The following is a 24,379-nucleotide window of genomic DNA, read 5'->3' on the forward strand; positions in this document are numbered from 1 at the left end:
TGGAAGAGTAAACATGGGGGATGGGTCAGGGCTGCCCGCGGCCAGGGCTGCGGTCGGGTTGCACTCTGTGATGCATTAAGTCGGGAATCGCTACGAAGGGAGACTTCGCTCTGCTACACAGCAGCTGTCTGTCAGCGTGGTCCCCTCAAAACCAGGGGACCTGGGCCTCCAGTCTCTGAGGGAGCCCATTGGTTTTCAGAAAGGATGTCCATCAGTGACCACTCATCAACCAAGAGGTTGCCCTGTCCTGTGTGAACGTTTGACAGACGACAGTGCCTACGACAACCAGCCCAGCCCTCTTGCTGTGTGTGGTTCTCACTGCATGGCGTTAACAAAGTAATAATGTTTTTATTAAATTTACTTTTAAATAACATGTAACTGACACTTCCGTCCACAAGAGCTGCCTGTATTGGCAGTGTAACTCATGACTTTGCCTTTGTTTCTCTTCATACAAATGTTTCCCGTGTGATTAGGTCTGGCCCTTGCTGGAGGTTATTTTTAGGATGTTTCTCTTTACTCAAGAATTCATTCTCTTTATTGAAATGTACTCTAGACTTCTGTAACTTTATTTGGCGCACAAGGCCGGCACTACAGGCAGTATATCAACCAGGCAGTTTGAAACCTGTTGACCCAGTCAGCTCCATGCTGGCATGACGTAGCTGTAACCGTAGTTTCAAAATCTAAGTGGGAAGCCAAGGAGGTGTAAGATCCAAATGCAGTGCTTGAACTGCTGGTTTTGATGATACATTTAAAATACCATTCTAATGGTTGCCTCTGATTTTGGCCAGAGATGAATCCCTGAGGCCTACAATATACCAGATGCTTGGAATTGCTGCAGATGAGGAGTACTTGTTCTTAGCTTCTTGTATGGGTGACGAAGCAGAAATTCATATGGATAAATGCTGCCCTTTGATTCTGCATTGAATGTCTGGCTGCTCTCTGAGGTGGAGGCTGCAAGGAGGATCTGTGCAGCTGCTGTGTACACAGTGAAACCAGCAGCTGTACCTTGAGGTTGTGTGTTTCAAGTAGGTGCTATATTGGGTGTTGTTCGCTGACTTCTTATCCTTGCCCTCCTCCCCTAAGGAGGAAAATACGTGCAAGATCAGCCAGGTGGTGTTTTCTGGAGAAATTAGAGTTATAAGCACATCTGTGCCTTTAGCAAGGCTCCGGCCAGAGCTTGACAGCTGTTTGTGATGTCTAGCATGCTTCTCCCTCCTGCCTTCGTTTGGAGCTTGCCACAAGGTGGTGGCACCCTCGTTAGCGACCCGAGGGGCTGGAGGAGCTGCCACAGAGTCTGCAAGCCTTGGTGAGATAGTCTGGAACAGGTGCCATGGCAGTAACTTGCTTTCCTTGGATCTGCAGCAGCTTGAGCAGCACAGGCATGTACCACGGACATGTAACCATGTCTTACACTGGGGTGTAACCCTGGACAGCAAGGAGATTTCTCCAAGATCAGGTTGCTAGCCACCCTTTCTGTGCACAGCAAATGCCTTGCAGAGATCTGCATTGCTGCAGCAGCTGTACTTCAGCAGCATGACTGGCTGTCCCAGTACCTGCTGCCTCATTCCTGGATTAATTGCAGCATTAGCTCTATTGCTCTGACAGCACAGTTTGTGCTACCTTCTGCCTCTTAAAGGCATGTTGAAGTAGGGGAAAACAATGGCCTTGGCTGAGGTGCAGATCAGGCCTGTATGACTCTGTTGCATCACTGTTTTCTCTGTTCTTCCCTCCTTTCCTTCTGCCACCATCAGCCTCCTTTTACTGCATCACAGCTCTAGCATAATGTGAGACACCCCATCAGCAACACTGTGTTTTTAGGAGTGACCCTGGTTGTGGGAGCCTTTTCTAACATATTGGAATGTCAGAGATGGCAACTGTCACTTTACTGAAAAGCAATCAAGCTGCACAGAAGATGGGCCAAGCAACACTGCAGGGTTTGTGTGGGAGAGGAGCCTCTTGTCCCATGAGCAGGCAGAGGCACTGGGTTTTAGGAGAGTGCAAGCTCTGCAGAAGCACACAGAGCAGCTCTGGGGGACTCTGGCTGTGGATATTGTACAACTGACAGTGTGTGTACTGTACTGGCTTTTACATTTTCACTTGTATTCCTAAGCACTTTTTCAATAAATCTGCAGATCCAGATTCAGGAGATGGAAATCCTTTCTCAGCAGTGTATTTTTCTTCCTGGTTCTGACTTTTGTACACATTTAAAATAGTCCATGTAAACCAGTGTAAATTTTCTTCTTCAAACTTTCAGATTTAGGCCTGGAGACAGAATTTAGTGCCTGGTGCGTGATCTTATTGCAATAAAAACTGCAGAGCTGGACTGCCCAGCAGCTGAGTGTAGAGAGCCCTGAGTGTTTGCCTTGGTTTGTGAGGATGTCTGTGTTGATTCACCCAAGCTCCACTGAACTACATTCCTAACTTGTGACTGATGGCAGTGTTGTTGGCAGGTTTTCAGGTTGTTAGTCTCTTCTGACTAGAGAAGATCTTGCTTGCAACCCTGAAATTTCATGTTTTGAACATCTGCTATTAATTGAGTATATTTTTGCCTGATGTTGGATGGCTACTCTTGTAGCCAGTGTGGTGAAAGAGTAACTACTCCAGACTTCTGCTGTGAAGTTTGAGTAGATAGTGGCAGAGCTAGTAAAATATGACAGGTGTCATGTGTGGGGAGATGCAGCTGGGTATGAGAGTGTTTTGGATAAGGTGCAGCTTTGAAAGGTACAGGCAGTGCTCTGTTGGAAGTCAGAGTAACAGGGATGTCATGTTTTCTGTTGTCTTGGACCTAATTTATTTATTTTAATTAATTTTTTTTTCTCCACAGCAAAAGCTGGCAGGCTGACAAACAGGCAGCTTACAGGACGGACTCTCTGGCTACTGACCATTTAGCTGGTAAGTTCTTATTTTGGGGAGCCAAAGATATTGCTGCTGCTGAGCTTGCTAGTCAGAGTGGCTTTCTGAGTGTCTCCCTAAGTCAGGCACCTAAATAAGTTTCTCATGAAGAGGAAACAGCTTCCTGGGTCCTTTCTCTTTTATCTCTAGGGGTACACAATGGTCTTGGACTGATTGTCCAAATATTCACATACTCATATAAAAATTTCACACCATTAATAATTAATAGATTAATGAGACTGTACTTTAAGTTAATTAGAGTATGCTTTAAAAATTTGTGGTGTCCCCCTTTCCAGTGACCTTCTTAGGTTGCACATCCTCTGCCTTCTTAGGGAGGAGCTCTGGTTTTGGTGACCACTGTGTAGGGAGGAAACATCCCCTCAAAATTCCTGTTTCAACAAGGAAATCAGGCAGCTGATGGGCCCTGGGGATGCTTTTCAAGAGGAAGACTGGAAGAGTGGTCATTAACGAATACTTTGTCTTCCTGGATTGACTTTGTTCGCCCTGGCTGGTGTTGGTAATACTGTTGCCACTTCCATTTCTCCCAGTGGCATACCCGGATTGTGTGTGGGTGGGAAGTCGACAATGAGCTCTGTGGCAGTTTTGACCCAGGAGAGCTTTGCTGAACACCGCAGCGGCCTGGCCCAGCAGCAGGTGAAAGGTGAGTTCCTGTCATGTGCCTCTAGATCCAGACTGCACAGACCTCTTAAAAGTGTGCATTTTCCTTTCCTAAATTAGTGTTTTACTAGTTTAGCTTTCCACCCCCAGCAGCACAGTGGTGGTGCTGCACAATGCAGGGCTGTGAGGAGATGGGCACTTCAGAGAGTTCTGGCTAGCAGTGCTCTCAGCCCTGGGATGGGGCACATGCAAGACTGGGGCTCTGAGCTACATGAGAGCCTCATGGATCAGTGTGCTAGGCTGTCATTTCCACCCTTTGCTCAGCCAGGTGCTGGGGGTGGTCACTGACCATACAAACTGGCTCTGTGTTGGGTTTTGGCATCCATTCCCAGCTGTGAGCTGCCCCATTTGGTGTGGCCCAGTGCACATAATGTACAGCCATGCAGGCTTTCTCTAGACTTTGCCCTGAGTATAGTCCTTCTCTGCCCTTTCTCTAGACTTTGCCCTGACTATAGTCCTTCTCTGCCTTTTTCTGGGCTTATGTTTGTCTTATCCCCTTCTGACCTACACCCTTTGGTCCTTTCACTTCTTTCAGCTCAGCCTGTTTTCCCCTAATTGAACCTCTCTTGACAGAGTTGGCAATAAGGTGCTGTTCACTCCCTGCACCCCCTGTGCCAGCTCAAACAAGGCTGGTGGTTTGTGGCATCCACTGCAGTCTGTGCTGTGCTGATGTCAGTCGTGCTCCAGACTTGGCAGCCCCATAGGCATAGTTGTAATAGGATTAATAGCAGGGCACAAGCCATTTGCTCTCCCTTGTTAGTGGTGCCTAATTACAATTGCACTGCCTGTGAACAGGGGCATTTCTGCAGGGAAAGTGACTCATTTGCCCTATTTGCTTTACTCCAGTTACAGCTTTAAACTCTGAAGAAGAGAATGATCCTCCAACCTACAAGGAAGCCTTCCCTCCACTCCCTGAGAAAGCACCATGTTTGGAAGCTGCCCAGGAACCTGCTGGTCCCTGGAGCAAAATTCGACCAATAAAGGCTTCTGTCATCACTCAGGTTGGTGGGAGTGGGTGTCTTATGTCCTGTCTTTTCCCCACTCCCCAAAGTAGGTGAGGTGAAGCATTCCTTGGAGTATGAAATCCTTGGTATGTGAGCCTCTTTGTTGTATTTTACCCTGGTACTGCAGCTGAGAGTTAGGGCTGCTCTGGAGGGGAGGGATGTGTTGGAAAGCTGTCCAGAGGGAGCTCTGCATCCCTGTTCCACAAATAGCTGAAGCAGGCCCAGAGGGAGGATTGCAGAATTCCTGTAGTGAATGCTAATCCCCCTTTAGGAAGAGTCCTAGTGTGGGGCAGACTGGGTGCTGAAGTGCTCCTGCACTTTCCTGGGCACAGCTGCACAAACCTGGGAGGTCAGCTTGCCACCAAAGTCCTGTATAGCCACAAGACAGAGGAACTGTCAGGCAAAGCACACTGACAGCTTGCTGTGCTCTTTTTTGTGTCTGTGGCTGAGCAGGTGTTCCATGTGCCGCTGGAGGAGAGGAAATACAAGGACATGAATCAGTTTGGAGAAGGGGAGCAGGCCAAGATCTGCCTTGACATCATGCAGAAGACAGGAGCTCACCTGGAGCTGTCTCTGGCAAAGGACCAGGGCCTTTCCATCATGGTCTCTGGCAAGCTGGAAGCAGTCATGAAGGCTCGGAAGGAAATTGTTGCTCGGCTGCAGACTCAGGTGAGGGCAGCTAACTGTTTCTCACTTGATCCTTGCTCTTCCCCAAGACTCCTGAATGCTTTGAGACCCTTGGGTGTGTGTGCTTATAAGCCAAAGAGGTGTTATTAGATGACTAATTCAGCTTTGCCATGTATTTTCAAAGCATACAGTTGGCAATTTGGAATGGAAATGAGGCTTAAAATAGGGTTCAAAGCTAATTACAGGCCATGGTGTTGCATGAAGGGTGGAGTCTTCAACCTGTGACTTTGTGCTGAGGTACTGGTGCTGGCAGGGTACAGGCCCCTTACACAAAATTCATAGTGTGTGAAACAGAATGGTGCTTTCTCTGAAGTCTTTCAGAGAAAAATTTGGAGGGATGGGAGGAAGAAAAGTAGAGAAGGGGGAGTTCTGCCAAATGCTGGAAGTTTCAGATTGGGGTTCTGAGTTGTGTAACTTGAGCCCCATTGGTAAGTAATTACAGACTCCTTGTTTCAGTTGCTTCTCCTTTCAGTCCTCTGCATTTTGATTTCTTACTTTCAGGTTCTTGAGTTCATTATCAAAATGGTACTTTTCATTAGGATCCATCATAGCCAGGTGTCATGGTGTGTTTTAAAGTGTAATGTCCAAGGTAGTTAATGCAGTAGTTAATACCATGTCTGCTCAGCATGTGTCATACCCTGCCAGAGGGACAAAAAAGGGACAAACTCCACATAATGTGCATCTGAAAAAATAGTTTAGGTTGTACTACCACAGATCCATGCCCCACTGTCCTCAAATATCCCTCCTACTTGGCCCCAGGTCTGAAAGGTGTGTCTGTGTTGCAACTTCTCCTAGGCTTGGCTGGCATCAGTATGTGGACAGGAAGTTGAAGAGTCACACCAAGTGATCTGTTTTTGATTTGATTTATTACTTTTTCCATTGTAGCTTGAATTCTAAGTGCCTAGTTAGTTAATAGTTACATATTCACTGGGATCAAGAGCATAGTAGCAATCCTAAGCTCTCAGGTCAGTAAAAACTCATTGAGAAGGGTAGAAGTCAGGAATCTCTGTTACAATCCAGACCTTTAATGCTAGATTGAGAAAAGTTCTGCGGACCCCTCTTTTTCAAGAGAAAAGCAGTCCCTGGAGCAGTGTGTGCTGGTTTGAAGACACCTTAGCACTCAGTAATGGTAAGCGTAGTTGAGCTGCCTGCCTGCTGGAATAAGTTTCTGGTGTTGAATTTCAGTTTCCTAGGAGTCAGGCTATGTCTTCTTCTCTGTAGCCTTGGCAGCAGATATCAGAGTTCAGGTAAACTCTACCCCAGAGCTGTCATCCCAGTTGCTCTCTGGTGCTGAGAGACTGTGAGACAGTGAAACATAGACACCTCCTCAGCTGTGCCTGAAGGCTTTTGATTGTTCAGAGTGTTGGTCCTGGGAAAACAGAAGGCTTTTTAGGGAATAGTGGGGTTTAGACTCCTGGAATACAGGCACTTTAGATCAGCTCCTCTGGCATAGTGTCAGTCTTGTGCTAGATGGATGTGCTGGGAGACATTGTGTTTACTTCTCAGTTGTAGCACTAAGCAGCATCTGAAAAGCTTTCCCTGTGCAGGCAGGGGCTCTCACAGATCCTTGGCCTTTGTATTGCAGGCTTCAGCGACAGTTGCCATCCCCAAGGAGCACCACCGCTTTGTCATTGGAAAGAATGGTGAGAAACTGCAGGACCTGGAACTCAAAACTGCAACCAAGATCCAGATCCCCCGCCCAGATGACCCCAGCAACCAGATCAAGATCACTGGCACTAAGGAAGGGATTGAAAAGGCCCGACACGAGATCTTGCTTATCTCTGCTGAGCAGGTACCTCAGTCCTGTGGTCTCTCATGTCGTTATCTGAACGGCCATTTTGGCTCTCCATGGTGTATGAGATGTTTGTAGCCCCCATGGCCACAGCCAGTGGTAACACTGCTAGTCTGAACAGAGATGTACACCATTCCACTGCCTGTTTGAGCACTGCAAAGGTTTTACACCTTCTGCTTGTCCCTTTTGTCCATCTCTGAAGTCAGATAAGCACTTTTCATACTTTGAACTGAACCACATTAGATGCCAGCTGAGATAAGACAGAAGATTAGAGGCAAATATCATAAATTGGGAACTGCAGTGTTTGTACATGAAAAAAGATGGAGCCTGCAAATTGGAAAGGGTGCTTGGGCTAGAGCATCAAGCCAGACAGTACTGGGAATTCAGCTGTATGTGGCAGAGATGGTAATATCACCAGCAGTTTCCCTGAGGGCTGTTCTGGATTCCTGTAGGATAAGCGTGCCGTGGAGCGGCTGGATGTGGAGAAGGTGTACCATCCCTTCATTGCTGGCCCTTACAACAAGCTGGTGAGTGAGCTCATGCAGGAGACAGGGACACGCATCAACATTCCCCCGCCCAGCGTCAACAAGACAGAGATAGTCTTCACAGGGGAAAAGGAGCAGCTGGCCCAGGCTGTGGCTCGTGTTAAGAAGATCTATGAGGAGAAGGTATGGATGGTCCCTAGAGCTTCCCATCTTTCCCTCACCTGCTCACAGTCCCTCTTCCCTTCTTGTTCTACTTCTGTGCATCCCTCAGTTGCATTCTCCTTGTGTCAGCTCTTGCTCAGCAGCCCTTGCAGTACATGGGACCTGGGTCTTACCATTTCCTTGCTCAGCAGAGCGGGTCTTGGGGTGATTCTGTTGGGGAGGTGACAGATCTGCTTTTTTTTGTAATGGAAATTAGCAGACCACAAAGAGCTCTCTGGGTGCATGTTTTCACAGGTGCTGCAAAGGAAGGAGGGAAGTGTGAAGGCTACAGTGTGGCCAAGTGACAGTATCAAAATTGTTACATGAGTAGAAGTTGCTGAAAAGTAAATTTCACCTCAGTTTATTTTCCATTGCTAGTGTCGCTGAGAATATCCTTGTTGTGGGTTGTTGGTCTGTTTTTCCTCATGGTTACGTCTGCATTTGTACCAGTCTGAATTTCAACACAGATAATCAGCTTATAGCGTGGTGTTGCATTACAGCACTGCCTGGGGACAGCTGGGCATTGTGCAAGGGCAGGGGTGTGTATGTGGTCTCTTCCATGTAGTGTCTCAGGGAGCTTAAACAGAATTTTTGTATTTCACCTGTCAATTTTTGAGAATAGGGCTTTCTGTAGGCAGGTCCCAAAGATGCTAGGGTACTGCAGAACTCCTTTGCTCACCTTTGCTTTGTTCTTTCCTGGGTGCTGAGCTTCACTGCATCTTGTGTCTCTTCCTTTCACTTTTGTCCTTCCCTGCTCCCTTGTGATTGATGCTCCAGTGCCTCTGCTCCTACAGAAAAAGAAGACTACTACCATCGCTGTGGAGGTGAAGAAGTCCCAGCACAAGTATGTCATCGGCCCCAAGGGTAATTCCCTGCAGGAGATCTTGGAGAAAACTGGAGTCTCTGTCGAGATCCCACCCACTGACAGTAGCTCGGAGACGGTGATACTGCGAGGCGAGCCTGAAAAGCTTGGGCAGGCATTGACTGAAGTCTATGCAAAGGTACTGATGGGATGGGCCAGGCTCCTTTGAAAGCCCCACAAAAATACATCCCTGGGCACTGACAGGTGGAGGGGGGGTGGTCTCTGTCAGGCTGTCAGAAATGCAGCTTAGCAATAAACAGTGAAGGTGCTGCATGGGAATTGGAAGTGAATTTTTGTGAAGGCCTCTTCCAGTCTGTCCAGCAACAGCTTCTCTGTCTCTCAGGCCAACAGTTTTACCGTCTCCTCGGTCTCAGCCCCCTCTTGGCTTCATCGTTTCATCATTGGAAAGAAAGGACAAAACCTGGCCAAAATAACTCAGCAGATGCCAAAGGTATGGATGAACTATTAGCTTAGCACCAGTTGAAGTAGAATGTGGTTTAATCCAGCTCACTCTTTGTAGAGAGAGAAATGTATTCTAGTATGGATAAAACCAGGGAGGAAATGACACAGGTCTTATCATATTCAGGGGAACTACCAGATTCTACTGCCTCAAACACTTCCCATCCTATGTAACTTCCAAGTGTTGAGTCCCTAAAGAAAGCTTTATGTGTTAGTATTTGGAGAATTGATGTAGTAGGAGACCTGGAAATGCTAAGTTCAATGAGACTTCTCCCGTGTGAGTTAGACGGTATCTGGAGAAAGGCTAAGTGAGGAATTCCTCCAAAGCCCTTGCAGACTCCAGGACAGCACCAAAACCTTGTGCTCTAGACACCAATATGGCCAAAATTGTAGGTTACCTACTTCAGAAATCATGTGTACCCTTAGTGGTATGGACTGATGGTGTAGGCCTGACTGACAGCATTGACCTGGCTTGTGTCTTGGAAAATTCTTACTGGTTTCTTTGCCTTGTATGTAAAGGTTCACATCGAATTTACTGAAGGAGAAGACAAAATCACTTTGGAAGGACCTACAGAAGATGTGAATGTGGCTCAGGAGCAGATTGAAGTCATGGTTAAGGATCTGGTAAGTTGCTAGTGCTAGTTCTAGTGTATAAGAAGAAAGTGGGGAAAGGTGGGGAAACAGAACAGAGATGAAGTGTAGCTCATGTTTGTGGGTACCTTCACAGGCTTAAAAGAACTTGCAGAAGGCAAATTGTGTGGCAGGTGAACAAAAACCTTGGTTATGAGACTTTTCTTAAAAAATCACAGGCACATCTTCAGTCTTTTGATGCAGAGAAGGAAAGATTCTCTTTCAGTCACAGCTGGAGAGGCATTTAAGTCTCTAAATGTTTCACAAGCATGGTGCTCTCAGCTCAAAGCAGAGAAGTGTTCTGCTCTGCTCACTAGCTGGCAGCTGGAGTCAGTGCCTGCACTGGCACTGGGCACAGGCAGCAGCAGAGGGGGCCTGCCCTGCCTAGCCCTGTACAATTCTTTGTAGATCAACCGGATGGATTATGCAGAAATCAATGTCGACCACAAATTCCACCGACACCTCATTGGCAAGAACGGAGCTAACAGTAAGTGGGGTGCCTTTCTTATCCTTCCTCTACTCACACTCTCTGTGATAAGCCTATCATATCGTGGCTCTGCAGCTCAGCCAGGGTGCTGCCTCCATCACATTGCCTCTGCCCTTCTGGAGTGAAGTTAGCAGAAGAAGATAAATGGGCAGTGAGGCCTTGGGATGGCTTTAATGTCTTGGAAAGCTGAACAGATTACTTTGCTGTGTCCTGGCAGAATTTTTGTCTTTTGGGGAGGTTGGATAGTTGTCTTTTTTCTTTTTTTCAAGTTGGTCTATGTGAATTTAATTTTAGAACTCAGTTGTGGGGGGTAGAAATCTGCATGGTGAGTTCTTCCCCAAAAAAAGAATTTGGGATTAGAAATGAATTAGTATCTTCTAGTCTAAATATGGTGGTGTCTGGGGAACAAACAGATGCCTCACTTTGGCAAATGAACTATTGCCTCTAGATGCCATAGTATTTAATTGTACAGATTGCTGTGTGGCGTGGATCTGCTCTTGCTGAGCCCCAGGGTGAAGACGCACTTTCCCCCACTTCATCTCCATCCCTCTGGCCTTTCCTCAGAGGCTGATGTACTCCTTAAAGCCTCTAATCAAGGTGTCTTTGCTTCCAAATCGTGCCCTAGCAGAGTGTGTCACCACAGCCCTTGCCTTGCAGTTAACAGGATTAAGGACCTCTACAAGGTGTCTGTGCGCATTCCCCCGGACAATGAGAAGAGCAACCTGATCAGAATTGAAGGAGACCCACAGGGGGTCCAACAGGCCAAGAAAGAGCTGCTGGAACTCGCTTCCCGTATGGTTAGTGGGATGTGATGCCTGGGAGGCCATGGGGTTTGAGCTCTTGTGTTCCCTAGTAACCTTCTGGTAGAGCTGTGTGCCCCTGGCCCACTGAGCACTTGGATCTCGCGACAAATGCAAGTTCCTCTATGCCTTTGGGGATCCCCTTCTCTGTCAGCCTAGAGTGAACTATATCTAGAGGAAATGCTGAACATTCCTTGTAAACTCTGTTCTCCACAGGAAAATGAACGCACCAAGGACCTAATCATCGAGCAGAAATTCCACCGGACCATCATTGGGCAGAAGGGCGAGCGGATCCGGGAAATCCGGGAGAAATTTCCAGAGGTAAGGCTTTCCAGGAGAGGAGGGATTCAGAGGGCATACTCCTTACATGGGTAATGGACACATGATCAGTAAAGTCATAAATGTAGTGTCTCTGTGAGCATGAGAAATATCTGACTGATATGTGTCTGCTCATACATGTAATACATGTGAGAAGATGGTTCTTCTGACCAGAGACTGCTGACATGGTTACCTGATTCCAGATGGGAAAGGAGATGTGCAGGAGCCCCCTCAACCTTTGCACATGTCTGACATGACAATCATTGTATTTGTTTGAGCTGACCCTAAGTGTCTGTTTCCTGCAGGTTATCATCAACTTCCCAGACCCTGCACACAAGAGTGACATTGTCCAACTCAGAGGTCCCAAAAACGAGGTGGAGAAGTGTACCAAGTACATGCAAAAGATGGTGGCAGACCTGGTAAGGGAGACTTACATCTGCTATTCTCTCTTCCATGCCTGAATAACCCTGGAATAGAGGAGAGCTGTAGTGGCTTGGCTGGGGCTGACACACCTCAAGATGAGGGAACTGGACATGGTTCTATGTGTATGGGGGAAGGCAAGTAATACCTGTTATTTAAGAGCTATAGGAGAGGGTACATGTCTTGCTTATTCTTGGAAGTGTCCCATATGAAGAATTCACTGGGTCTAAGCCTGTTGTCAGAAATTTGTTTATCAAGTTCCTGGGATGGGGTCTCGCTTGCCAGGATAGTGTAATCTTCAATTCTCCCTTCCTTTCTCTCTTAGGTTGAAAACAGTTTTTCTATTTCTGTTCCCATCTTCAAACAATTCCACAAGAACATCATAGGGAAAGGAGGTGCCAACATCAAGAAGGTGAGATATTTTTCCTGTCTTCGCTGCTCATTATGGTGACTGCCTGCAGTGAAATCTCATTCACTGGTCTCCCCTGCTCATTGGTGATACAAAATAAAACCTCCAAGGCCTTTTTTTCTGTCATGGGACACCTCTCAAATGATGGGGGTTTTTTTATTTTTTATTGTGGCAGATCCGTGAAGAAAGCAACACCAAAATAGATCTCCCAGCTGAGAACAGCAACTCGGAGACAATTGTTATCACGGGCAAAAAAGCAAACTGTGAGGCTGCTCGTCACAGAATTTTGGCTATCCAGAAGGAACTGGTAAGTGAAACAGCTGGCCTGTGGCAAATCAGGGACTTGAAAATATAAATATAGGAGTTACAGGAGATATAAATAGAAAAGTGCTTGTAGTGGGGCGTGGCAGGGGGGAGACAAATATGGATGTCAGTCTGTTCTTGGTGCTTCAGCTGAAGTTTGTGGCTGCTCATGTGTTAGGAGTGGCCAGTCCCAATTCCCTCTGGTCAGGCATTTCTAACACTCAGCTGTGCTAAACTCCTGGCAATGTGGGAGTTAGGGGGCAAGAAGAGTCTGTGCAAACACACAGCTATAGCTTGACTAACATCCCATACTGTCCTCACTTAGGCCAACATCACGGAGGTGGAGGTCTCTATTCCTTCCAAACTCCACAATTCCCTCATTGGCGCCAAAGGCCGCTTCATCCGCTCCATCATGGAGGAGTGTGGTGGAGTCCACATCCACTTCCCCACAGAGGGCTCTGGCAGTGATACTGTGACCATCAGGGGCCCAGCCCAGGATGTGGAGAAAGCCAAGAAACAGCTGCTACATCTGGCAGAGGAGAAGGTGAGCCTTGCCTTACAGGGGAAGGTTGGTTTGACCAGCTGTTTGTTTTTGGAGGTTGAAGTGATTCCCTCTGTCTGCATGGAAGCCTTTGGTGTCAATAGAACAAATCCTCTTTTGGGGGTTTTGAATACGGTTTAGATGATTAAAAGAAAGCAGTTCTTCCATCCTTGTGACAGCGAGTTCTTCTCTCATGGGCAGAACTGTCTGTAATGCATCTCTGGCCAGATTGATGATACACTCAGAGTTAAGGCTCCCTGCTTTTGTGTTTGAATGTTCTTGGGTATCTGCCCTTCTCTGAAGCACTTTACTCTGTAGATCTCCTTCACTTTATTCTTGATCTCTGCATTTCAGCTCCAGTTCAGCTCTATGTCACTGCATATATTCAGATTTGAGAGCTTTTGGTTACAAGACCTTGCCCTGAGTTGTGGCTGACTGATTCAGTCATTTTATTAGCAAGCTTTCTAGGGTCAGCATGTGAACATGTTCTCCGTGGGAATTGGTTGCCTCTGGGAACCTGGCTTGCAGCAGTTAGCAAATGTTTGTGTTGCCTTTAGTGCAGGTCAGACCCTTCTCCTGGGGAAGTCTGCTCATATTGTCATTGGTCATGCTGAGTGTACAGTTAGTTTTTTGGCCCTGAGAACATCTTTGGGGTAGTGTTTTTAATTTAAGACATTGTATACCTTTTTTGCTTTAAACAGTGTGCTGTATCTGCCTTGCTTTTGCAGCACTCTGCATGTGGGTGCAGGTAACATATCTACATGGTGACTGTTGGTGCTGGTGATATTTTCTGTATATTAACATGTTCCATGGGTCTCTGGCTCCTTTCAGCAAACAAAGAGTTACACTGTGGACCTCCGTGCAAAGCCAGAGTACCACAAATTCCTTATTGGTAAGGGTGGTGGCAACATCCGGAAGGTGCGAGACAACACGGGTGCCCGCATCATCTTCCCCACCTCTGAGGACAAAGACCAGGAACTGATCACTATCATGGGAACAGAGGAGGCTGTCAAAGAAGCACAGAAGGAGCTGGAAGCCCTCATCAAGAACTTGGTATGAACATTTCCTACTTTCTTGCCTCTCACTATTACAAGGTGTAATGTTAGCATGAGGGACCTGCTTGTCCTAAAACCATTTGCTGCCCTTCGTGGGAGCTCAGGAAGATCCTTCCTTACCTTGGGATGAGGCTGTAAGCTGATTGCTGTTGAGTGCAGCCAACTCATGCCTGTCACCAGGACAGGTGGGGTTGACTGACTGTTGTGTGTTGGCAGGATAACGTGGTTGAAGACTCCATGGTGGTGGACCCCAAGCACCACCGCCACTTTGTCATCCGTCGAGGACAAGTTCTCCGTGAGATTGCAGATGAATATGGTGGTGTGATGGTCAGCTTCCCGCGCTCCGGCACCCAGAGCGATAAAGTCACCCTCAAGGGAGCCAAGGACTGTGTGGAGGCAGCCAAGAAACGCATCCAGGAGATCATCGAGGACCTGGTATGTTGTAGAAAAACTATTTCTTCTGTACTCTCTTCTCTCAGCAGCGTCCTGCTTGAACCTGCTCTGTGACCAAGCTTTATATCAACAAGTCCCATGATAGTTCTTGGATTTGAACCTTTGCTGTCAACATACAGGGTCTGCAGACTTTAGATCCTGGCTTGGGGGTAGCAGCAGGCTCCAAAATACCAATGCTGCACGAAGGAATCTTCTCTGACAATCTTGGTTTTTAGGGGTGGAAGTAGGAGGCCGCTCCTTGATGTACATCTAGACGTTAAAAGATTGGAGCCTTCTTGTGCCTCTCCACGTCTGGCCTTGGGCAGTGGTTGCTTTCAGGGGTTCCTGCACTGCTAGTATTGGCTTTTGGAAGCCGTCAAGTGTCCAATCTGTTCTTTTCTCATCTACCTTTATTTTTTTTTTTTATTTCTTCTAATGTTTCCTCCTCTTCAGAGTACTAAAGAGTTTGAGCTTTGCTCTTGGAAGCCTTTAATGTCCTGAGTTGAAGGCAACCTTCTTGAAATCCTCTGCTCTTCCAAAAGAGAAATGATTCTTGGAAGTTTTGAGTTCTTCCCCTGTCAGCCATTGATATCTTTTCTGACTCCTCTCTGTGTCCATTTTGGATTTCACCATGCACAAACATCCTCTTTTGTGGTGTGAAAGAGGCTGCATCACAATAGAGCAACTCTGCTTTCTCACAGGAAGCTCAAGTGACAATCGAATGCACCATTCCACAAAAGTTCCACCGCTCCATCATGGGCCCCAAAGGGTCCCGGATCCAGCAGATCACCCGGGACTACGGCGTCCAGATCAAATTCCCTGACAGGGAGGAAAACCCAGGTATGTCTGTGGATGCATGATTGGATGGTAGTTGGGATGGTCAAATAAGTGTAGTGTAGCCTACACTCTGTGCCAGTGGGTGTGTTCTACTTTAAATTTATGGAGAGAACTGGTCCCTGGTGTTCCTGCAGTGTCCTTGAATCTGGGCTTAGCGTCAACCTTGTCCTCTTGGGAACAGGACAGTTTCAGGAGGTCAAACTGCAGACCTGGGTGTTGTGATCATGTTGTCACTGCAGAGTACAGGGAGAACAAGGACTTGCCCTGACAAAAAGGGTTCTGTGAGCTTAGTGAGGTCTCTCTTAGCTCTCACTGGTGGCTGAGCCTTAGGATCTGGAGGAGGGTGATGATGAACAAGGAGGGGGCTCTGTGCATTGAACACAAAACTTTCCATGTTTTCAGCCCCTGTTGTGGAGCCAGCTGTGCAGGAGAATGGTGAGGAAGGTGGGGAAGGCAAGGAAGGGAAGGACGCAGATCCCAGCTCTCCGAAGAAGTGCGATATCATCATCATCTCTGGCCGCAGGGAGAAGTGTGAGGCAGCAAAGGAGGCACTGCAGGTGTGTGGCTTTCTCAGCCCCTTACCCTGTTAAGGTGGTGATGCTTGGATGTAATTTTTGGTGGTGTTAACAAAAGCTGCTCAGTCCAGGTGCAATGCAAGCAGTCAATGATGTTGGCTGTAGAGGGGGTCTGCACTGCTCAAGGGAAGCCCCTCTGCTCTGTTACTTAGCCTGGCAGCTTGAATCACAGTGCCTGACTTTGTAATTATTAGTGCTTGTAAGCAGCCCCAATAGTCATAAAAGCATGACATGATTGTTTTATGGAGCACAGCTGAGGAGAGGAGGAGTCTGGTTGAGGCTGAGTCATTCCAGGTTCAGGCTTCTGTAGTGGTGTTTTCCAAATCTCTGCTAGATTGAAGCCAAGGATATGCAAGCAACCTGTCCCACAGGTGGGGTTTCACATGGCTTCTTTAGAAAACATGCAACAGGTCATTTTGGTGTTCCCAGCTGTGCTCTCTTTCTGTCAAACTTGTATCCTGACTACAAGGGAATGTACCTCTGTTCAGCAACTTGTCCTTTTGGGCAAGTATATGGCAAGCTAGAAGACAGGAGAAGTTTTTCCACTGGTAAACTGTGCTCCATCCCCTGCAGGCTCTGGTTCCTGTCACCATTGAGGTGGAAGTTCCCTTTGATCTTCACCGTTACATCATAGGCCAGAAAGGAAGTGGGATCCGCAAAATGATGGATGAGTTTGAAGTAAGTTGTTGCCCTTCCTTCCATCTCCTTTCTCCTGAAGAATCTGTAAGTGACTGTGTTGGGGGTTTGGACAGTTACAACATACTCAGGTCTGCCGTGAAATCCAAAGCTCCATAGTAGGAAAATGATCCCTGGGTGTTTTGGACCCTGGATCCAGGGCTTGGTGGGTTTTGTGCTGAAGCAGAACAGTCAGTGTTGATGTTGTGAGTGTTGCATGACTTGTTTGGTGTCTGCAGGGATTCCTCATCAGTGTGAGAGTTGTTTTCCTCCTGGGCCCTGGGAAACAGCCCTGCTGTGCCTACCCATTCAGGAGAATTCTCCAGAGCCTCCAGGGCTGATGCAGCTTGGCTGCAGTCAGTGTTGTTGAACATATATTTGTTTCCTGGCCTCTCTAGGCCAGCACAGGGGCTGGAGAAACAGAGTTCTATTCTCAAAAACCATCTAGAAATGGTCCCAGACAACTGACTCCAGGTGGCCCAGCTTGATGACCTCTGGAGGTCCTTTACAACCCCAGCCATTCTGTGGTTTTTAGGCTGCCTGGGTGGGAGCTGGTTTTGCCAGGGGAGACCAGCAAGGTGCCAGCTTGCAGTCAGAGCCATCACAAGTGATACAGGATGAGCAATGATACAAAATGATACTTTTTACTCAGGTGAACATCCAGGTGCCTGCTCCTGAGCTGCAGTCAGATATCATCACAATCACTGGGCTGGCTACCAACCTGGACCGTGCCAAGGTAAAAGACGGAGGGAGCTGCAAGCTGAACAAGAGGATCGGGTAAGGCCTGTGCCTGTCCTTCCTTCCAGCCAAACATGGCTTCAGCCTCTGGGCACAGACTCCTGGAACACCTCATCTTTTAGGGATACCCTTAGCTGCTCTGTGGGTGTGGAATGGTCATAAATGGTTTGCTCAAAGGTAGCTCATTTACCATAAACTGACAGGAGAGTTTGGGAATGTAACTTTGGACTGTCCAGGTCTCTCTCGCACCTTCACATACTTTTGAGACATTGGTGGGTGAGAACCTCACTGCACTGCCAGTCTCTCTCTGCCTATCCTCATTGAATCCTTATCACAGCTCTGAATAAAAGGTTAGGGATGAGTTGGGTGGTTGTTTGCTGTTTGCAGTTTCCCTCTGAACTTGGTGGAAGCACAAGGCTCCAGTGGATGGATGGCTTGGGTACTCAAGCATGGCCCTGCAAAATCTATTCCATGCATCTCAGAAGGCAGAAGGAGATGCTGTGACTTAAGTGGCCATCACTGGCACAGCCATGGTGTGTTCCTGCTCTCACTCTGCTTCTCCTGTTCCAGGCCTTGCGGAGCTTCAAACTGACAGTCACTGTAGATCCCAAGTATCACCCTAAAATCATTGGGCGGAAGGGAGCAGTGATCACCCAGATACGCACAGAGCATGAGGTCAACATCCAGTTCCCTGACAAGGATGATGAAAGCCAGGTGAGAGATCAGACAGGGTGCAAGGATGGCTAGTGGTTATCTCTGAGCCTCTTCTCGAGAGCTCTGAACTCTCTCCACTGCCTCTGGATAAGGTGGATGGTGAAGGGGATTAGCAGGGAGAAAGCTTGCTCAGCTGCTTATGAGCTTGGTTGTGCATTCACATTCTCTGAAAAAATTCCTTCACCCAGGATTTTTCTCCTGGGCAGCTGAGAAGCCTCAGAGAAAAGGAAAACATTTCTTATCTCATTTACTTCTCCTCTGTTTTGCTCCTTTGGAATGTGTTTGGAGATTGTTTACCCACAGGTGATTGTTTCATTGGATTCTGCTGGGAGTTGTTTTCACTCTTTGGCTAATCAGGGCCAAGCTGTGTCAAGACTCTAGAAAGTCACGAGTTTTCATTATTATCTTTTTAGCCTTGAGTAAGTATCTTTTGTGTCTTCTTTAGTTTAGTATAGTATAGTATAGCATTCTTTAATATAATATAGTATCATAAAGTAATAAATTAACCTTCTGAGAACATGGAATCAGGTGCATCATTCCTCCCTGCCACAGGAGTCCCTGCTAATACAGTACTTGTTCTCTCACACATCTCTCCTGGTTCCCCAGGCCCAGGACCAGATCACTATTACTGGCTATGAGAAGAATGCTGAGGCTGCCCGGGATGCCATCATGAAGATTGTGGGCGAGCTGGAGCAGATGGTTTCTGAGGATGTGACTCTGGACCATCGTGTTCACGCACGCATCATCGGTGCACGTGGAAAAGCCATCCGCAAAATCATGGATGAGTTCAAGGTGAGCACTGGGGCAGGGCCACACAGGCCAGGCTGGGCCTGGGCAGCCACGTTCTCTTGTGGAAAGAGCTTGGTGCTGAATGAGGCTCACATCTCGTGGTTCTTGTGTCTTGTGCCTGCTCAGCATCTTCAGCTAGAACTGACATGAAAGAAAAGCCAGTGCTGCCCTGCTCACCTTCAACTCCACCAGCTTATGAGCAGCATCCCTGGCCCAGGGCACCCTGGTATGCCCAGGGCATCTGGGCTGTCTGGACACTACAGTCAGACACCAACTGAAGCATCCCCACACCACCTCAGCTCTGAGTCATGTTTCTCTGGAAGCCAGGCCAGGAGCTTTTCCTGTTTTGCTGGAGCCCAGACAGAAGTGGAACCTGGAAATGCTTCCTTGGTGCTCTAGATTAGCTCTGCAAGCAGCACTGAGTTCTTTCCCTCTCTGGAGCCCTTCTGTTGGGTTTCTTGCAGACAGAGTCCCAGATGATCTTGAGAGAGAGGAGGAGGTGTGTATGTCAGCTACTCTGATTACTGGAAGTGGGCAGCCAGGCCTCTTGCTGGGAGGCTCTGTAAGAAGGCTGTCCCCAGACCCCCCAGCTACTTTGACCTTAACTCAGGGAATTCTTCTGGCTTTTCTCTAGGCCACTGTGGATCCGCTTGACTCCAGGAATCATGGTGCATTCTCAGGGCTGTGGATATGGCAAAGTGGGCTGGCTCTGGGAAGGTCGGGAACCTCTGCCCTGATAGCATATGGCATCAGCAGCAGGCTTTACTGCAGGGCCAGCAGTGAATGTGAATCCTGAGGGATGGGATTTTGGAGACTTGGATTTTGGCTGGGCTCAGTTGTTGAAACAAACTGGTTCCCAAATGAGCAGCCTTTGAGTTTGGTCCTGTCTTGTTTAGATTTCTGGCACCCATCTGGAAGGCAGGGTGTGAGAGAGCACAGTGCTTGTGCATGGGGTGCACTAGGCCAGCTGTATAAAGCCATTGTCAGTCAGGATTATTCTGTGGCAAATACAGAAAGCTCATTGTGCTTTGTGGTAATGGATCAGTGGTAAAAATGCTTGCAGCAGTGTGAGGACACTGTCTGGAAATGCAGCCCCTCTCCTGCCTGTACTGCCCAGAAAACTGAGCCTCTGGGAGTGAGAGCAGCAGGGGCTGCTGGAAATTCCTCCACAGGAAACTTTGAGGCCAGCTATATACCTGCTCACCCCTCAGTGTCTGAGGGAGATCTAAAACAGACTTGTGGCTGTGGACAGACAATAATTAGGGCATCAGTGACAGTGATCTGTGATTCCAGTGACAAGAGTCAAGGGGAGTCTCTGGCATTTCAGATGTGCAGGTGTAAGTGTTGTGCTCTTCCTTGTGTTCCAGGTGGATATTCGCTTTCCCCAGAGTGGAGCTCCTGACCCCAACTGTGTGACTGTGACAGGACTCCCTGAGAATGTAGAAGAAGCTATTGATCACATCCTGAACTTGGAGGAGGAATATGTAAGTGTCCAGCAAATATAGGGCTTAGCAAGAGCTTCCCCTGCCACAGAGCTGGATGACTGAACTATGTCCATGTGATATTTTCTTCCACTGCATCAGAGAAATTGAGCCCTGTGCAGGTGGCTGTCAGCCTCCACTGCAGCTGTCCCTCAAACCAGCTGGACTGTTCCCTCTGTCCAGGAGAGGATAGTGAATGAGAATGCTGGGGCACCCCAGGATGTGCATGTTCTTGCCTTGTAGCAGCTTGCACCAGTTAAAAGTTGTGGCCCTCAGACTAGTGCAGACACACCATTTTTGGTCACTGTAGAACAGGCTGGTGAGCTTGAACAGGTTGCAGTGTGGTGAGATGGAGGGGTGGGCATTGTATTCCAGTTTGAGGAGCTATCCAGATGCCCCCTCACTGTTGTGTTACTGCAGCTTGCAGATGTGGTGGACAACGAGGCAATGCAGGTGTACATGAAGCCCTCCTCACATGAAGAGTCCAAGGCCCCATCCAAGGGCTTTGTGGTGAGAGATGCCCCCTGGGCCACTGTCAACAACGAGAAGGTGAGTGCTGCTTGTGCTGCAGGCTGGGGACACAGAGCATGGGGACACTTCTGTCTGTGCTGGGGACACAGCACTCTCTCTCCCTGGTGACAAAGAAAACAACCTTTAGCTGCTCTTTGTGGCCTGAGCACAGGCCTGGGCTCTCCTGTCCAGCTTTCAAAGCACTTCCCAGTGTCTTGTCACTCTGGCTACATCAATGTGGAGCTGTTGGGGAATGGGGGATCCTCACCAGAAAGTGTCCTGCCAGGCTGTGTTATTTTTAGGGGTAGGGCCTGGGACTGGAGACTCATGCTGCAGCACAGAACTGGCTCAGTGTTTGCAGCTCTGAGCTGGGACATGTGGCAGCTGCCCCAGTGCTGCTGCAGGGCTGGCCTGACCCTGCTCCAGTGTCCCAGTTACTGAGCTGGGACCCTTGGAACTCTTTGCACCTTATCTGCACCCTCCTCAATGTCACCTCTAGATGTTCTGGGGCCACAGTGATCCTTTTTGTCCCTTCCCCATTGTTTCTCCTCCTGGGATATCAGCAATGGTGCTTAGCTCAGGGCTTCACCATGTAAGTTCACAGCAGGGTAGGAGCTTAACTTGTTCCCTTTTTGTTTGCTCTAGGCCCCTGATATGAGCAGTTCTGAAGACTTCCCCAGCTTTGGGGCTCAAGTGGCCCCCAAGACTCTTCCCTGGGGACCCAAACGATAATGACCTGGAAGCAGAAACTCCTCCAGCCCGCTGACCTGACACTAACCTGCCACAAATACTTCCTGTATGAAATCTGACCCAGCGGCTGGAGCACAAATCAATTGTCCCAAGAGGTCTCCTAATGGTGTCTGGAGTGCTAGACCCCATCCTGCTCCCCTCAGCTATCACCGTGTCTAGGACCCACCCTCATCTCTTGATGGATATTCTTTCCTCCTTTGGAACAAGACTTCCACTCAGATTCAAACACTAAATGTGTGTGTTTTTGTTAGAAACTTCATAATTGACTCCAAGTGGCTAAGATTTGCAGCTTCCCAAGCGCTAGCAGAGCAATCTGCTCTCTTGAGCATGTCTGACTAGGCATTCTTGCCTTCATTAGGAGACCTCCTTTACTGTGGCTAGGAATCTACTTCCTGTCTCATGACCTCAGGAAATAAATTTCCTTGACTTTCTAAAGCCAAAACGTTTGCCCTCTTTCCTTTGTGTTTATCCCAGGCCTTACCTTACCTTTGTAGAGTGCAATCAACTTTTTTTCCTTTTAACTGCCAAAAATTCATTTAATGCTGATAGCTGACTGTGGGGAGAGAGCTTCAAATAATCTATAAGGTCAGAAACCTGCTTCTTAAAGAAACAAAACCTTCAATAGGCTGTAGAGACAACAGAGATGAAAGGGGCCAGAACAACCTACGGCTACCCTGGTCAGGAAAACGCCTGTGAGCGCAGCAAGCGTCCCTGCGCCGCACCAAGCACAGCCCCAGCCTGCACACTTGACCAGTCTTCCAGTGCTTGATGACAGACCCTGCTCCTTGTTCCCCCTTCCCAGCAGTGTGAGCAGGCAGGGGAGCCAGCACACGGCGGCATGGCCAGATGGGACAGGTTTGGCTGGGCCGAGGTGGCTGCAGTGACCTGGCTCAGGAGCAGCTGGTGGGACGCACAGCCTGCAGAAGCTGTAGCTGGTTGTTAGTGCTGCAGCAGCTCAGCCTGAGCGGCAGTCACACCGCTCCTGTTGTCTTCTTTCTACCTCAAACAGCAGTGTGGTGGGGGCCTCTCGATGGTGGTGGCTTAGCAGCTGCTCCAGCTGTCACTGGGCAGAAGCGTGGAGGAGAAGCAAGAGGAGCCTTGTGTCTCCGCACAGCTGGGAGAGCTGCTCCAGAGGGAAGCAGAGCTTGGTGGTGCCGAGGCAGGCTGTGAATCCATAGGACGGCATGCTGAGCTAGTACAGGGCTTGGCCCCAGGGCCGTGGCTGCAGCTGTGCCATAGCCCTGGGCTGAAGAGGTTGTGTGAGCCAGACTTCTGCTCCGACAGCACTGGGGGTTGATGAGTGTGCTGAGCCCTCCATCTTGTGGTAGAGGGTGATCCATGATCTGTACTCGGGGCCTCTTGCACCTGAGCCCTGCCACAGCTTGCTCAAAGGATGTTGTCTGAGCTCCTCCAGCAAGAGGGAAGCCCTGTCTTTGTGGAGGGAGGCATGTAGCATGGGCTTTTTGTGTGCCCCCACTTCCCTGCATTGGTCCTACAGAGCTTGTAGTCTGAGCCATTCCTCTGTCCCAGTTGCTTCAGCTCTTGGACAAGCAGGAGTCCCCAGCCTCTCTTGTCTAGTGCTGTTGACAGAGCACAAGTGTGGCAGGCTGAGCCCAGCTGCCTTGCCTTTCCCTCCTTGGGACAGGCCCAACATGCTGATGCTTTTCCTTCCAGCTCTCCTTGGCAGAGACTGCTATGCAGAAGTCAAACCAAAACCTCACAGTGCTCTCCTTTAGTCTGAGAACCAAGTGAAACAGACCATGGCCCGTTGTGGGGTGCCTGGTTGCCCCTGAAGGACAGGGTGGCCTTGCCTCCAGCACGGGAGAAGGGGAACTAGGGTGGTACCTTCCCATCTGCGTCTGTCAGAAAATGGTTAATGCCCTGTAGCTTAGGTCTGCCCTGCATCACCAAGCCTATCACCCCGTCCTCCTCTTTATTCCCCCGTGCCCTCACCAGTTGCACAGCAAGGCTTGAGTTACATCCAGGGCACGCACTGCCTTGGGCTCATGCCCCACAGCCCAACCTTCCACTCTAAAGAAGGTCATGAAGTGATTGTACCTAGTACTGTCCCCCCAGCACCCTCCTTCCGCAGCAGACTGTGGCATGTGTCCATTTCTTCTCTTTGACGTCTTCCATATTGTACGTTTCCATAGCAATGATCCCTTGGCCTTAACTTTGGAATTTGGAGACTATATGCAAACATGTAAAAAGGCTCATGAGTATGGATGACACTGGAATTTTATAAATTCTAAAATAAAACCTGAAACAGCTTGGAGTGTGCTGGATATTATTTCTGCTGGTGGGGTGAGATCCAAGACAGCCCGTGCTGGGCTGGATTTGGTCAAGGATTCAAGGACTTCAAGTTTGCACCCCTGAGCCTTTGCTGTGGCCTTGCCCTTGAAGGGGTTGGACTCACATGGCAAGTGGTGGGTCCAAGGAAGGGGGTGAGAGCAGGAAAGGGGCTGGGGCTGTGCCCTCCTAGTAGGGAAACACAAACCTGCTTGCCTCCAGGCTGCGGGTGCCAGGGATGCTGCTGGTGTAAGGGAGGAAGGGGAGACATCTGCCATGGTCCCTCTCGCTCAGCTTCTCCACAGCCAGAGCCTCTTTGGCCAGGTACTGTTCACACTTCATCTCACCCTCAGGCATGTCAGGTACCAGCCATGCAATCACACATCCAGTAACAAAACCCAAATGCTGGAAGTGGATGGGAGGTGTGGGTTGGCTGCTGTGGTGAGTCCTTACTCTTGGGCCAGCACCACACCCTGGGCCACCCCGCTGGGCTCAGCAGCTGGTACCTCAGAGGTGATGATGAAACCCGAGCACATGGCCAGCACATCCCAGTCAGTGAAGGGCTG

General features: G+C 48.7%; 1 protein-coding gene across 1 annotated transcript; it reads left to right on the forward strand.

Moving 5' to 3' along the window:
- The first annotated feature begins 319 nt into the window (after positions 1-319).
- HDLBP (high density lipoprotein binding protein) lies at positions 320-23,794 on the forward strand. Its single transcript, XM_005425064.2, is given in 29 exon segments — positions 320-336; positions 2,825-2,892; positions 3,441-3,553; positions 4,417-4,571; positions 5,028-5,243; positions 6,847-7,053; positions 7,506-7,721; positions 8,534-8,740; positions 8,945-9,052; positions 9,580-9,684; positions 10,099-10,177; positions 10,835-10,974; positions 11,194-11,298; positions 11,601-11,714; positions 12,041-12,127; positions 12,300-12,431; positions 12,753-12,971; positions 13,800-14,021; positions 14,240-14,458; positions 15,157-15,295; positions 15,695-15,849; positions 16,441-16,545; positions 17,195-17,276; positions 17,279-17,319; positions 17,851-17,994; positions 18,601-18,786; positions 20,151-20,267; positions 20,685-20,813; positions 21,420-23,794. Coding segments are annotated over 27 exon segments (3,792 nt in total). The 5' UTR covers positions 320-336; positions 2,825-2,892; positions 3,441-3,477; the 3' UTR covers positions 21,507-23,794.
- The last annotated feature ends 585 nt before the right edge of the window (positions 23,795-24,379 follow it).

The sequence above is a fragment of the Geospiza fortis genome, unplaced genomic scaffold (assembly GCF_000277835.1).
Source record: "Geospiza fortis unplaced genomic scaffold, GeoFor_1.0 scaffold118, whole genome shotgun sequence".
In the NCBI taxonomy this organism is placed as follows: domain Eukaryota; kingdom Metazoa; phylum Chordata; class Aves; order Passeriformes; family Thraupidae; genus Geospiza; species Geospiza fortis.